General features: G+C 51.0%; 1 protein-coding gene and 1 long non-coding RNA gene across 17 annotated transcripts in view; one reads left to right on the forward strand and one right to left on the reverse strand.

Annotated features, from left to right (window-relative positions):
* The window catches only part of GATAD2A (GATA zinc finger domain containing 2A), an 88,366-nt gene extending 76,888 nt beyond the window's left edge, over window positions 1–11,478 (forward strand). For 13 of the 16 annotated variants that reach the window (XM_077332025.1, XM_077332029.1, XM_077332024.1 and 10 more), the window contains 6 exons: window positions 9–140; window positions 885–1,073; window positions 2,521–2,806; window positions 3,499–3,791; window positions 5,916–6,099; window positions 9,450–11,478. In XM_077332025.1, the coding sequence (XP_077188140.1) occupies window positions 9–140; window positions 885–1,073; window positions 2,521–2,806; window positions 3,499–3,791; window positions 5,916–6,099; window positions 9,450–9,583 (1,218 nt within the window). In that variant the 3' untranslated portion in view covers window positions 9,584–11,478. The remainder of the gene's footprint in view (window positions 1–8; window positions 141–884; window positions 1,074–2,520; window positions 2,807–3,498; window positions 3,792–5,915; window positions 6,100–9,449) is intronic. The other 3 variants (XM_077332019.1, XM_077332016.1, XM_077332017.1) reach the window with 2 other exon arrangements.
* LOC143834998 (uncharacterized) overlaps window positions 6,038–13,728 on the reverse strand; it is a 28,591-nt gene continuing 20,900 nt past the window's right edge. The window contains exon 3 of the long non-coding RNA XR_013229950.1: window positions 6,038–6,150. This is a non-coding gene — a long non-coding RNA (uncharacterized LOC143834998). The remainder of the gene's footprint in view (window positions 6,151–13,728) is intronic.

Here is a 13,728-nt window from a genome sequence, read left to right on the forward strand (position 1 = left end):
TAATGCAGAATTCTTCTTCTCGTATTCCTGGAACTGTTATTCCTCCCCCGTTAATCCGTGGCGGGCAGCAAGCCTCCTCAAAGCTGGGTTCTCAGCAAACCACACAAATAGTCATGCCCCCTCTCGTCCGAGGGGCACAGGTGAGTTGTTTTCTCTTCTCCCCCACCCCCAGCCTTGATTAGCTAAGAAACCAGGGTGGGCAGAAGTGAGAGCTGGTTCCCTGGCATACTTCAGGGGGTGGTCTATGTCCAAAGAACAATGTGGGTTTCATTTATCAGTTTGTCTATCACATTTATATACCTCCCTCCCCTGAGGCTCTGGGCGCTTCACAGGGCCCCCTTGGCTTGGCACAGAACCAAACTTTTCCCGATCCCTCAATAGAACTCCCCTCTCTCCCTCCCTCTTATCTGTGCCCTTGTGCTTCCACGCTCCCCTTATCAGTGCCCTGCCTGTACTGGGTTAACGCTGACCACATTCATCTGAGAACCAAGGTTTGCATTGCAGTCCCTAGATTAAAAGAGCTGGGCTAACTCTTACCTAGCTGCCATGACTCGAACCATGGTTACTTTCTCACACCAGGGTTTTAAAGCCGCGGTTCCCAGCTAAACCCGGTTAAGCATTAATCCTGATGCTAAACGACATGACGGCACAAGACTGTGGACCTTGTGCAGTCTCGCCGCATGGGGGATACTATGCCTCAATGTTGTGTTGTTTTGGTTTGTTTTTTTGCATTCTGTTGCTTTTTCGATTCGTGTTAACGGAATCGTTCTCCTCCTGTCTCTTCTGTGTTGCTCTCATCCCATTGTCCTCCTTCCTCGTTGCTTGGCCCTCCCGTCCGTCCCCCCCAACGTCTGTGTGTCCCTTCTGTGGATCCATCGTATCAGCCCATTTCTGTGTCTCCCCAGCAAATCCACAACATTCGCCAACACTCCACCTCAGGGCCCCCTCCGCTGCTCCTGGCTCCCCGGGCCTCCGTCCCCAGCGTGCAGATACAGGGCCAGCGAATCATACAGCAGGGCCTGATCCGTGTCGCCAACGTACCCAATGCAAGCTTGCTGGTCAACATCCCGCAGGTGAGTTTGACAGGTCCACGGTGGACAAGGAAGCCAGGCCACAGAATTCACTCTGCCCCAAAGTAGTTCCCAAACTTGCCCTACAAAGGTTCAGGTGGGTCTCCGTGTGGGAGTGAAGCAACAGAACAAAGATTGAGTCCAGTGGCACCTTGGAAGACCGACAAAGCTTTATTGAAAAGTATAAGCTTATACTCTTTTATACTTAAAAGAGCCTCTTGTGGCACAGGGTAGTAAGGCAGCCAACGTGCTGTCTGCAGCTCTGACCATGAGTTTGATCCCAGCAGCCGGCTCAAGGTTGACTCCGCCTTCCATCCTTCCGAGGTCGGTAAAATGAGTACCCAGCTTGCTGGGGGGTAAAGGGTAATGACTGGGGAAGGCACTGGCAAACCACCCCGTATTGAGTCTGCCATGAAAACGCTAGAGGGCGTCACCCCAAGGGTCAGACATGACTCGGTGCTTGCACAGGGGATACCTTTACAAACTTATACATTGAATGCAACTTTGTTGGTCTTAAAGATACCAGTGGACTCAGACATTGTTCTGTCCTGCAAAAGTTGAACTGCAGCAATTTTCTCTGGTCTCAACATAGTTGCATCTCTGCATGAATTTCTGTTTGGACCTACCTTTTACCGGCAGTGGATCATTCTGTCCCATCTCTGCTCTGGGTATAACTGGAACAGTCAGTTACTTGCCTGGCTGCAACTTTTGCTTTCTGTGAAGGCCACACAAGTTGCGCCCCTGCACGAATCACTTACCTGGACTTGCCTCATTGCATTCAGCAGCCATTTGGAACGAGTGGTGGTTCCACAACCCTGCATGGGGGGTGTGACAAAGCTAGCAGAAGAAGAGTTGGGTTTTGTACTCTACTTTTCACTACCCAAAGGAGACTCAAAGCGGCTTCCAATCGCCTTCCCTTCCTCTCCCCACAAAAGACACCCAGTGAGGTAGGTGGAGCTGAGAGCTCTGACAGAACTGCTCTGCAAGAACAGCTCTAACAGGACTGTGACGAGTCCAAGGTCAGCTAGCCGGGTGCGTGTGGAGGAGGTGCAGAAAATCAAACCCAACTCTCCAGATTAGCAGCCACTTAACCACTACACCGCTCTGGATCTCAGTCGAGTTCTGGTGTAAGTAGCAACCGAAGAGGCTGTCTGTTGGCTCTCTGCATGAGCTGCTCCAGATACCCAAATCGGCACACTACCCAAACACTGGGGATCACCATCTCCTTTACAGCTGATCATTTTTGTCGCTGCAGTTCTTAACCTGTCCCCTGTACTTTGGGAACAAGCCTCTGGCTTTAACTAGGGGAGGGGGAGTTTCTCAGAACTTTGGGCCCTGCTTCCATGGCAACCCCTCTGCAACAACACCAGGGTGGGTGGAAATCCATTTCTGCCAAGCCAAGGCCAACTCCGCCTGAAGCCCTGAACTCTCATTCCCTCTTCCACCCAAGGCCTCTCCGACTTCGCTCAAAGGGGCGGCCGTGACGTCCGCCCAGGCAAACGCCGCGTCCACCGCCACCAGCGTGGCTTCCATCGTCAACTCCAATGACTCGCCTGCCAGCCGGCAAGCAGCTGCCAAGCTGGCTCTCCGGAAGCAGCTGGAGAAGACCCTCCTGGAGATCCCCCCTCCCAAACCGCCGGCGCCTGAAATGAACTTCCTGCCCAGTGCAGCCAACAATGAGTTCATCTACCTGGTCGGGCTGGAGGAGGTGGTGCAGAACCTCCTCGAGAGTCAAGGTAACGGGGCAGCCCTGAGCTGCTAGCAGTTCGCTGGGTTGTATTCAGGAAAACCGGATTCTGCGGTTAGCGTTGAGGCAGGAAAGCAGGGGCCGTTTGCCTGACTTTATGGACCAGCCGTGTTAGCTTTGCTGGGGGTGGGTGGGAACCTTGTTATCTCATTCAGAGGCCACTTCCCCTCTCAGTCACTTCTCACCCCTCTTTCAGGCTTTGGAGATGGCGGCAGGGCCTTGCTGTAAACCAGGGTGGCCAAGCTATGCCTCTCCAGATGTCCATGGGCTGGGTTGTGAGTGTCCTGCAAAGTGCAGAGGGTTGGACTAGATGACCCAGGAGATCCCTTCCAACTCTAGGATTCTAGGATTCTATGACTGCAATTCCCATGAGCCACCGGATTTGTAGGATCAAAGCTTTCCAGAGCCCAAGTGCATCCTAGGAGTTCAGATCAGGGTCGGGGCATCTCCATTCCTGCCCTGCATCCAATGAAGGGAGCTTTGGTTTACCCCAAGAACCGTATTGGTTTTGAAGGTGAATCTTAGCTCTACTACTTCTTAGGTGTCCCTTTCTTCCCCCCCCCCCCCCACCCTCCAAGACGCAAACTTTGAGGCCAGCTAGATGTTTCGGTGGCTTCTGGGGGTCTGCTCCACAGCAGCGGGGACTGAGTCTCCACCTTCTCTACCTCCCCACCCATCCAGGCAAAGTGTCGGCAGCTCCCTCCTCGCAGGAGCCCTACACCTGCGTCCAGTGCAAGACGGACTTCACCTGCCGCTGGCGGGAAGAGAAGCGGGGGCTGATCATGTGCGAGACCTGCATGTCCTCCAACCAGAAGAAGGCCCTCAAGGCCGAGCACACCAACCGCCTGAAGGCCGCCTTCGTCAAGGCCCTGCAGCAGGAGCAGGAGATAGAGCAGCGGATACTGCAGCAGGCCGCCTCCCCGGGGCAGACCAAGCCAGACCAACTCACCCAGCAGCATCACGCCCTCAAGCAGGTAGGGGCTGGCGGGCCAGAGATCTAGCCAGGCCAGTGTCCTCGGGCTCACAGCGGCTGTTCAGTTGCTTCTGGAAGGGGAGCCAAATGGTGTCTCCCCAGAGGTCCATGGGCTACAGTTCCCATGAGCCCCTGCCAGCGGCAGGGGCTCATGGGAATTGTGGTCCATGGACCTCTGGGGAAGACACCATTTGGCCACCCCAACAGGGTGTGCCTGCCAAGGATTTTTAGAAAGGGGACTTTTGCCCAAGAAGGGTTTTGATTAGGAGTATCCCTTCAGCTAATCCAGGCAGTCAAAAAAGAAAAGAAAGAACTCTACCTATATTTTTTGGGTTTAGTTAAGTTGATTTACAGATCAGAAAATCTGATCAGCTACCAACATAGCCAAGTCTGAATCAAAGCTGGATTTTCTGGCTTTTTAATGTATTTATGTTTATGTTTGTTTAAACTTTGGGCTTCTATGCTGCCACTCCCAGGGTCTGGCCAAACTTGTGGCAGCTTACATTTTGAAATATGCAATAAAATCAGTAACTGTAAAACCCTCACAAAATAACCCAGCAGAACAAACATATAGAATCAAAATACAGTATTAAACGCAGCCAGTTCCAGATGAGATCTTCTGACAAGTATGAGGCATCAAGGCAGGGGTAGGCAAACTGCGGCCCTCCAGATGTCCATGGACTACAATTCCCATGAGCCCCTGACAGACCCTGGACATCTGGAGGGCTGCAGTTTGGCTACTCTGAGGCTTTGAGGAGGGGCCCGAGATGGAATATGTCACTGTCCTGGCCTTAACCAATCACCTGATAGAAGAGCCCCATCTTTACAGGTCCTGCGGAACTGAACCAGTTCTGTCAGGGCACTTAGCTCTCTGGGAGCTCATTCCACCAGCTAGGGGCCAGAACTGAAACGGCCCTGGCCTTGGTCGAGGCCACACAGACCAACCTGTTGGAGTTCAAAGAGCTAAAAGCTCTCTGCGGTTCCTCTGATATTCAGCTATAGTGATCAGCTGGGACAGCAGGGGATGGACTACAATTCCCATGAGCCCCTGCCAGCATGCAGGAGAGCCACAGTTCGGCCACCCCTGATTTTTTTTTTGTCCCCGGGTCTTATGTCAAATTCATGACGGGTTAGTGGGCATTTCTGTACTGCTTCTCCAGGAGATGGATTCTGATGGCAGTTTTTATTTATAGACCACAAACCCCCACGGTGGAACCGCTGGGAGTGCCCCTCTCCCTTGAGGTTTTCAGCCTGGCAAGGTGCATGGCCAAAACATTTCTCCAGAGCCCGGCTTTGAACCAAAAGGCTACTCTGCCCAAACTTTGGAACAGGTTCTGCCTGCTAGCCTCTGGCCTGAAGGCAGTTGGGTGACCGTAGTTTTTATGTTCTCGGCTGAATTGGTTTATTGCCAGTTTATGCTGCCGGAAACCGCTTTTATGCCAGCTGTGCCCAGGTGGATGGGTGGTCATTTAAGCGGTGGGCGTGTTGCATGTGTTTGTACTTTGAATTGTCTGAAGCTGGCCTGTGACGGGAATGAGGTGGGTTGGTGGGCGCAGCCTGTAGATGTTCTGAACAAAACAGAAAACACTGGAGCTAACCCTTTTTAAATAATCCTGTTAGAAACCTAGCAAGACCAAGAACATAACTTTTTAGATTGCAGTCAATCAAAGAGGGACAAAGTACTTGTCTACTTCTTTGTCATAAGTTATCATGTAACATGTCAACACGTTCCCCAATATGAGGAAATAGCATTGTGTGATTATAATGTCTGGGAAGAGTCGGTCACTGCAAGCGCTGTATAAATGTAAGAGGGTGCTAGAAGCAAAAGAGAACAGAACAAGGCTGTTTTATGTGTCACTAGTTAGTCATGTGACTCATGTCTGGGAAGAGCTCGTGGTCACTGTAAGCGCTGTATAAATGCAAGAGGGTGTTGGAAGCAAAAGAGAACAGAACTGGGCTCTTCCATTTCTGTCACTAGTCATACGGCTCATGTCTGGGAAAAGCTGTTGGTCACTGCAAGCGCTGTATAAATGCAAGGGGGTGTCAGAAGCAAAGGAGAGCAGAATAAGGCTCATTGCAGGGGCCTAGGACTGATGCCACCTCCCTCTCCCCGGTTGCTCCACAGACCTCCAGCCAGCTGCCCCGAAACACCAGCACCCCCCGTGGAGTCTTGCATGCATTTAGCCCGTCGCCCAAGTTGCAGAACGCGTCCGGCGTGGCCGTACTTGGTGGCAGGCAAGGTAAGCATGCTCCGAGGCCCATCGGGAAAGGCGGTGCTTGCACTTGGAAGAGGACTCTCACCAATGCAGGTAGATAGCTTGCTCTTCTCTCGTCGCCGCTGGCCGCACTCCCTTGTTCGGCTGGCAACTCAAAAAAAAAATAAATCAACTTCTGGGTGAAAAGGGTGCTTTTCTTCGGTTTTCCCTCCTCCTCCCTCCCTCCCTCACCCTCTCCTCCTTCTGTGTGGGGTATCCATGATGGGCGTGAGCATAGACTTGGACCTCTGAGAACTCTGGGTAGTGAAGGAGGGAGGGGTTTCTCTGCCCTTTCTCCCCCCCCCCCCCCCATCCGAAGAGGTAACTTGTTGCTTGGATGATTAACAGTACCGCAGCATGCAGGCCGGCCGTTGTTCTGCAACCAGGACTTTAATAGACCATCTGTGCAGGTTTTCTGAGGAGTGACCTCCCCCCCCCAGTGGATTCAGTGCATAGTGGATTGCAGGCTAAATTAAATTGGTACGGCTGGCAACAGGGGTTTGCTTTGGGCACCTTCTGGAAGGGGTGTCGGTCCCACAACTTTGTTGGTAGCAGGCTCTCCCCTAAGAGGGTGGCCTGCAGGTGGTCCGTGCCTGTCTCAAAATCACTTGGAGAAGTATCTGCCTGTGCAGAACCTACTGAGGCAGAGAGATTAACTCCAGAGGAGAACGTTGCCCTGCCTGGCTCTTGCAGACCAGAGCTGCTGGGGATGAGGGCCCCCAGCATGGATCCCAACTACAATTCCCATGAGCCCCTGCCAGAATTGTAGTCCGTGGACATCTGGGAGGGCCACAGTTTGACTACCTCTGGCGTAGAGGCTGAGGCTGGACCACAGGCCTAAAAGCCTGGATGGAAACCTTCTCTCCAGTTGTGCACCATAGCCTGCTGTACAGGGATAATACCGGCCAACTTGCTAGGGCAGGGCTGCGGTTAGCAGTACTCAAGAGGGCTTGGGATGCTTCAGTTGCAGAGCTGTGTTCACATAAACTACACGGGGCCATTTTTTTCTGAGTACGACAGAAGGGTCTGTCCTGTTTCCAGCAGAGCTTTCAGGCCAGGCGGGCGCAGGCCTCTGTGCCCAGCAGAATCACATAGAGCTTTGAAGAGACCACCGAGGGCCATCCAGTCCCACCCCTCCACCTTCTTAGAGACTTAAAAACACCCCCCTGACAGGTGCTCATCCAATCGCCTCCTAAAAGATTCCAAGAAAGGAGATTCCACCACTGTCTGGGGCAATGGATTCCATCCACAAACCGCCCTGTGATCCCTGACGTCCGAATCAGGGGCACAGACTGCTTGTACACAGGAGTCTACCCAGATGAGGATGCAGTGGGAGGATTGGCCTCTCTCGATCTCAGCCTCTGGAGGGCCCTGGCCACCGAAAATCCCAGTCTTCACGGGCCCACCCTGCAACCGGGTATTTGGCGGTGGGAAGCGCTGTCCAGTCACAGCTGACTTATGGCCATCTCGTTGGGTTTTCGAGGAAAGAGACGTTCAGGGGTGGCATGCCTTCACCTACCTCTGCATGGCAACCCTGGACATCCTTGTGGTCTCCCATCCAAGCACTAACTATGGTCAACCCTCCTTGGGCCATCCACATCAGGACAACGGCCCAACAGAGGTGATTTGCCATTGATTGTCCATACACAGCAACCCTGGATTTGCTTGGCGTTCACCCCTCCAAATATCTCCCTGACCAACCTTGCCTAGTTCCCAAGATCTTTCCCAAAGTCATGGTAAAGGTGGACAGAGGTGGCTTGCCACTGCCTGCCTGTACCCAGCAACCCTAGACTTCTTCAGTGGTCTCCCATCCAAACAATGGCCAAGGTCAGCCAGGCTTAGCTCCTGAGACTTGGTTAGCCTGGGCCATCCAGGTCAGGCAGCGGCTGCAGTTTTAAAATAATGTAGTGATGTATCGGTGTTGGGAAGTGCTCAGAAGTCGCAGGTGATTTAAGGCGACCCCGTAGGGCAGGGCGGGCCAAACTGGCTCTCCAGACGGCCAGGGCTCATGGAAATTGTAGTCCACGGACATCTGGAGAGCCACAGTTTGGCCACCCCTGGCATAGGGTTTTCAAGGTAAGAGACGTTTAGAGCGGGTTAAGAAAATAAGAATCATAGAGTTGTAAAGGGACTTCCTGGATAAACTAGTCATGTCCTCTGCACTATGCAGGACACTCACAACCCTATCGCTCATCCACTGTAACCTGCCACCCCCTTGAGCCTTCACAGAATCAGCCTCTCCGTCAGATGGCTATCCAGCCTCTGTTTAAAAATTTCCAAAGATGGAGAATCCACCACCTCCCGAAGAAGCCTGTTCCACTGAGAAACTGCTCTAACTGTCAGGAACTTCTTCCGGATGTTTAGACGGAATTTCTTTTTAATTAATTTCATCCCATTGGTTCTTTTCCATCCCTCTGGGGCAAGAGAGAACTACTCTGCTCCATCCTCTGCATGGCACCCTTTTAAGAGAAGCCATGTTGGATCAGGCCATTGGCACATCCAGTCCAACGCTCTGTGCCCCACAGTGGCCAAACCCATCAGGTGCCATCAGGAGGGCCCACCAGCAGAACTCCAGAATCCCTCCCACTGTTGTCCCCCCCAAACAGTTTTTCCAGTGCTTTAGTATCTTTTGGGAGGTGTGATGACCAGAACTGTAAATGGTATTCCAAATGAGGCTGCCCCATAGATTTCTACAGGGGTATTAGGAGACTGGCCAGGGATTTATTTTTGTTTTTCCCAGTCCCCTTCCTGATAAGACCCGTCGCTTGCCGACCTGTAGAGCCCCCAGACTTGCTCGGTGATCTCGCATCCAAGTCCTTACCAGGGACGATGCAGCTTTTGAGTCCACGATCTGAAGAAGAAGAGTTGGTTCTTATATGCCGCTTTTCTCTCCCCGAAGGTGTCTCAAAGTGTCTTCCAATATCCTTCCCTTCCTCTCCCCACAACAGACACCCTGTGGGGTGGGGTGGGGGGCTGAGAGAACCCTGAGATTACTGAAGAAGAAGAGTTGGTTCTTGTATGCCGTTTTTCTCTCCCCGAAGGAGTCTCAACGTGGCTTCCATTCGCCTCCCCGTTCCTCTCCCCACAACAGACACCCTGTGAGGTGGGTGAGGCTGAGAGAGCCCTGATATCGCTGCTCGGTCAGAACAGCTTTAACAGTGCCGTGGCGAGCCCAAGGTCACCCAGCTGGCTGCATGTGGGGAAGTGCAGAATCGAACCTGGCATGTCAGATTAGAACCACTGCACCAAACTGGCTCAACTCGTCCCGGTCAGGATGACAGACTAATTAGAGGAAGGGGGGTGGGGTGTTCTTCAATCTTGAGTGTCTCTCGATGGCTCTTTGCAAGATCTCCTGCCCTTTGACTGTGCCGGGAAAGCCTCACCTTGTTCCGTCCTCTTTCCAGGTGGGGCGCTCAATTTTGTGAACCCTAGCCTCGCCGTGCACAAAACGACTTCTTCGGCCGTGGACCGCCAGCGCGAGTACCTCCTGGATATGATCCCGCCGCGATCCATCCCGCAGTCAGCCACCTGGAAATAACACAGGAGCCTCCGCCTTCTAGTGGGAGACGTCGTTTTTTTGGTGGGGGGGGTGGAGGGGGCTAACCCCTCGCCCTCCCTCTCCCATTTGAGTCTACTGCCTTTCTCTGCCTCCCCTCCCCCCGTTTCACCATGCAGTGGAAAAATCTGCTTTTTGAGCCTACAAGGGGTCGCTGGGGGGGCTTAGTTTTTCCTTGGTCAGCCCCGGCGAAGGCTGTCTCACATTCCACTGGGTGGAAGGAATGCTTTTCTTTTCGTCTTGTTTTGGTGGTGGAGGGTGCAACAGCGTCGACAGGAGGCTACCAAATTCTTTCGGCGAGGGCTGGCTTCGACAGGGCAGGGCAATCTCACCGATTCTTTGTTTTTTCTTTACGTATTTCTTTTTTAGTTTTTTTGGGGGGGGGGGCTGATGTTCTCCCCCCCCCCCATCAGCATTAGCACAGAGAGAGGAGGACTACACCAAGTCATGAGCTCTCAGCTGCTTCTGGTTCCTTTCCCCGCCTTCCATTTATAGTTATTTGGGTTTAATTTTTTTTTTTCATTTGTTTGTTGGGCTTGTTTTGGTCGATCATACGACGGTCAGTAGCGATCAAGGGTCTACTTCTTCCCGCATGTGGAAAATAGAACTGGAACCCGGCAGTAGCGGACAAAATCGAAACTGGTGGGATCGGTGCCCCCTCTCCGCCCCTTTCTGGCACGACTTGCTGGGATTTCCAAGGAGGCAACTGGCCCGGTGGCAGGATTTGATTTCTCCCCCCCGCCCCATCCAATCATCAATTATGAAGCAGTGCATTGTGGATCTAGCCGCTGTCAGAAGAAACGGGATGAGCGAACACAGGGCCGGCTGTTTTGCAAAACCACAATCTCACATCTGGACGTCTTGCCTTGGACATTCAAAGATCTCCGCCCCAAGAATGACTGGACAGTTGAAACCCAAAGACCGTCTCGGAATCTCCTTCTGAAAACACTCAGCGTGGTGGTGGGGGGATGGTTTACATCGTTTGAGAGCTCCCACTTGTAGAAGAGGTCAAAGGAAACAGGAATAATTTTTACAGGACGATATTTTGCGTTTCAATTCCTCAGTGACTCCTTTTTTTAAAAAATAAATAAATAATTCCCCTATGGCTGTCTATGAGCAGGGTGCAATTTAGGTTTGTCGAGCAGAAGGGACCAGAGGAGGAAGAAGTCTTGTGGGATTTTAAAAGAACAAAATGAAACTGAACTCGAGCCGGAAGTCTGATTCTTTCCACGGCCGCTGCTGTGGGTGAGGAGCAGGGAAGAGGAATAAGCATCTCATCCCCGTTTGAGCAGATCTAAGCCATCAGGCACCCAAAGCAGCCATGCTAGATCTCTGCCGTGAGAGTTTCATTTGGCTCGGCCCATGCCACCACCCTATTTCGGAAGGAGGCGGGGGGCAGAGTTCCCTGTAGCACCTTGGCTAACTCTGGCTTTAAATCCGTCCCACCTTCTCCCCTTCCCCCAAAAAAACACCCTCCGGCTATAATGCAGAAGTTTCAGTTTGGCATTTCCACATCTTTCCTCTCCTTTTTCCTTTAAAGGTTTTGTTTTCTAGCAGTGCAGAGTTCAGACTGCTCGATGGCGATTTGTAATAACACGTTGGCAACATTCTAGTGCTGACACAGAAGGTGCATTGCAAAAATTATATAAATATATATATATATATAACTATATATATATATATAAAGAGGAGGGGGCAGGAGGGGGGTTAACACTGTGCAGTTGAACCATTTTTGGGGAGGGGGGGCCTGGGTGGGTCTGGTATTTTGTTAGCTGCAAGTTAGATACTTAATTTAAGAAACAACGGTGGCTGTACAGGGGCAAAGGCCCCTCTTCAGATTTATGACTCTTGCATTGTAATAAAAAAGCTCCTTCTAATTGTTTCTCTCCCCCCTCCCCCTTTCTGTTCACGTGTGGGCCTTGACTCGGTGGGTTTTGTTCAGAACGGCTGTGAGTTTATTTCCTGGGGGCTGGGGGTTGAAGAACTGGAAGAAGGGACTGGAGGGGAGAAGCCAGCCTTTCCAAAAGTAGATTTTTTCAGTGGCAAAAACAAAAGAACAAAACCCTACTAAAATGTAGAACAAAAGAAATTTCAATGGCAAAAAAACCTCCCAAACTCTAGTAAAATGTAGAACAAAAGCTTGAGTCCAATGGCACCTTTAAGACCAACAGAAGTTTTATTCAAGGTGTGATCTTTCATCACACCTTGAATAAAGCTTTTGTTGGTCTTAAAGGTGCCACTGGACTCTGATTTCACTGTAATGCAAACATGCTCCTTAGCTTCCCTCCTTCCCATGAAAAGGTCTTCCAATGTGTGCAAAGCAGGGAAGGGAGGCGTTGCCTTTGGCTCCACCTCCTGCAGCAGCCATTTTAGTTCCTCTCACTCCCGGTCTCCTTTTGATTTTTTTTTTAATACCACGGAAATCTAAAAGCAAAGCCCGCTTGCTGAGCCAGTGCATAACCCCTCCCCCTCTTCAGCCTGAGCTGCCGATTATGGACTAGTTCATCTTCTTCCTGCCTGTTCTTCTCTTGTTTTTTGTCCTGAGAGATGGTGACAGGTGGGGGGAGGTCTTTGTGCAGAGTAAGAAATTAAACTGCAGACAGGAGCATTCCTGAATTTTCAGATCAGTACCTTCATTGGCTATGAGCCTCTTGTGGCGCAGAATGGTAAGGCAGCAGACATGCAGTCTGAAGCTCTGCCCATGAGGCTGGGAGTTCAATCCCAGCAGCCAGCTCAAGGTTGACTCAGCCTTCCATCCTTCCGAGGTCGGTAAAATGAGTACCCAGCTTGCTGGGGGGTAAATGGTAATGACTGGGGAAGGCACTGGCAAACCACCCCGTATTGAGTCTGCCATGAAAACGCTAGAGGGCGTCACTCCAAGGGTCAGACATGACCCAGTGCTTGCACAGGGGATACCTTTACCTTTAAGCTTTCTTGTGTATACGTGCTTCTTCAGATCAAATTAAATGGAAATTGCCAGTCTATTACTACAGGTAAACAGTGAACAGTAAATTAGTATTCAGCATAATAAAGGAGCATAACAGATGCAAGGACCAAACAGGAACAACAAGCTTAATTTGTATGGGCACCACTTGTTTGGGTTTCATTGGGGGGGGGGGAATAGTGAAGAAAATTGCAAAATTGGAGATTAATGAGCAGTAGTATTCTCAATCATAGAGTAATAGTTGGGAATAGGGGAATGGTAGAGGACAGGAAGGCCTGGAGGATCATTGTCCATGGGGTCACAATGGGTCGGACACGACTTCGCACCTAACAACAACAACAAAATAGTTGGATAGGACTGTAGAGACCATCTAGTCCAACCCTCTGCTCAATGCAGGATCAGCCTAAACTTTAAAAGAAATATAGTGTCCAGATTGCACAAGGAGATGATGCCGCTTTACTCTGCTCTGGTTAAATCTCATTTAGAGTACTGTGTTCAGTTATAGGCACCACAATTGAAGGATGTAGTCAAACTGGAGCGTATCCAGAGGAGGGCTACAAAGATGCCGAAGAGTTTGGAGACCGTCATATGAGGAAAGCTTGATCTGTTTAGCCTAGAGAGAAGACGACTAAGGGGTGATATGATACCCATCTTCAAGTACTTGAAGGGCTGTTGCCCCAGTGGGTTGAACAAGAAACAATGGGTTGAAATTGATTCAAAAGAATTTTTGGCTAAACATTTGGAAGAAGTTCCCGACAGTTAGAACTGCTGGGGGGTAAACAGTAATGACTGGGGAAGGCCCTGGCAAACCACCCCACATTGAGTCTGCCATGAAAACACTGGAGGGTCAGACATGACCCGTTCCTTGCACAGGGGATACCTTTACCTTTTACCTTCATTGGCACAAAGGAAGTCAGCCAACAGAAAGCACTGGATTCTTAAATACAGTTTCCATAAAAGATCAGTTGGGATCCTCTGTTAAAAGTACATGCTCTCCTCAATTTTGGGATATTCCTAGAGCCATGCCAACATAACTTCAAATCCTGGACACCTATCCTGTAAAAAGGGCTGTCTGTTAGCATGTCTGAATCTCTTCCCCCTCAAATACAGCTCAGTAGATTTCTGCGTATCCCCTTCTCTGTTTTCGTGGGTGTTAATGTCCCTGGGTGTTAATGTCCCTGGA

Source organism: Paroedura picta, chromosome 4 (assembly GCF_049243985.1).
Source record: "Paroedura picta isolate Pp20150507F chromosome 4, Ppicta_v3.0, whole genome shotgun sequence".
NCBI classification, from domain to species: domain Eukaryota; kingdom Metazoa; phylum Chordata; class Lepidosauria; order Squamata; family Gekkonidae; genus Paroedura; species Paroedura picta.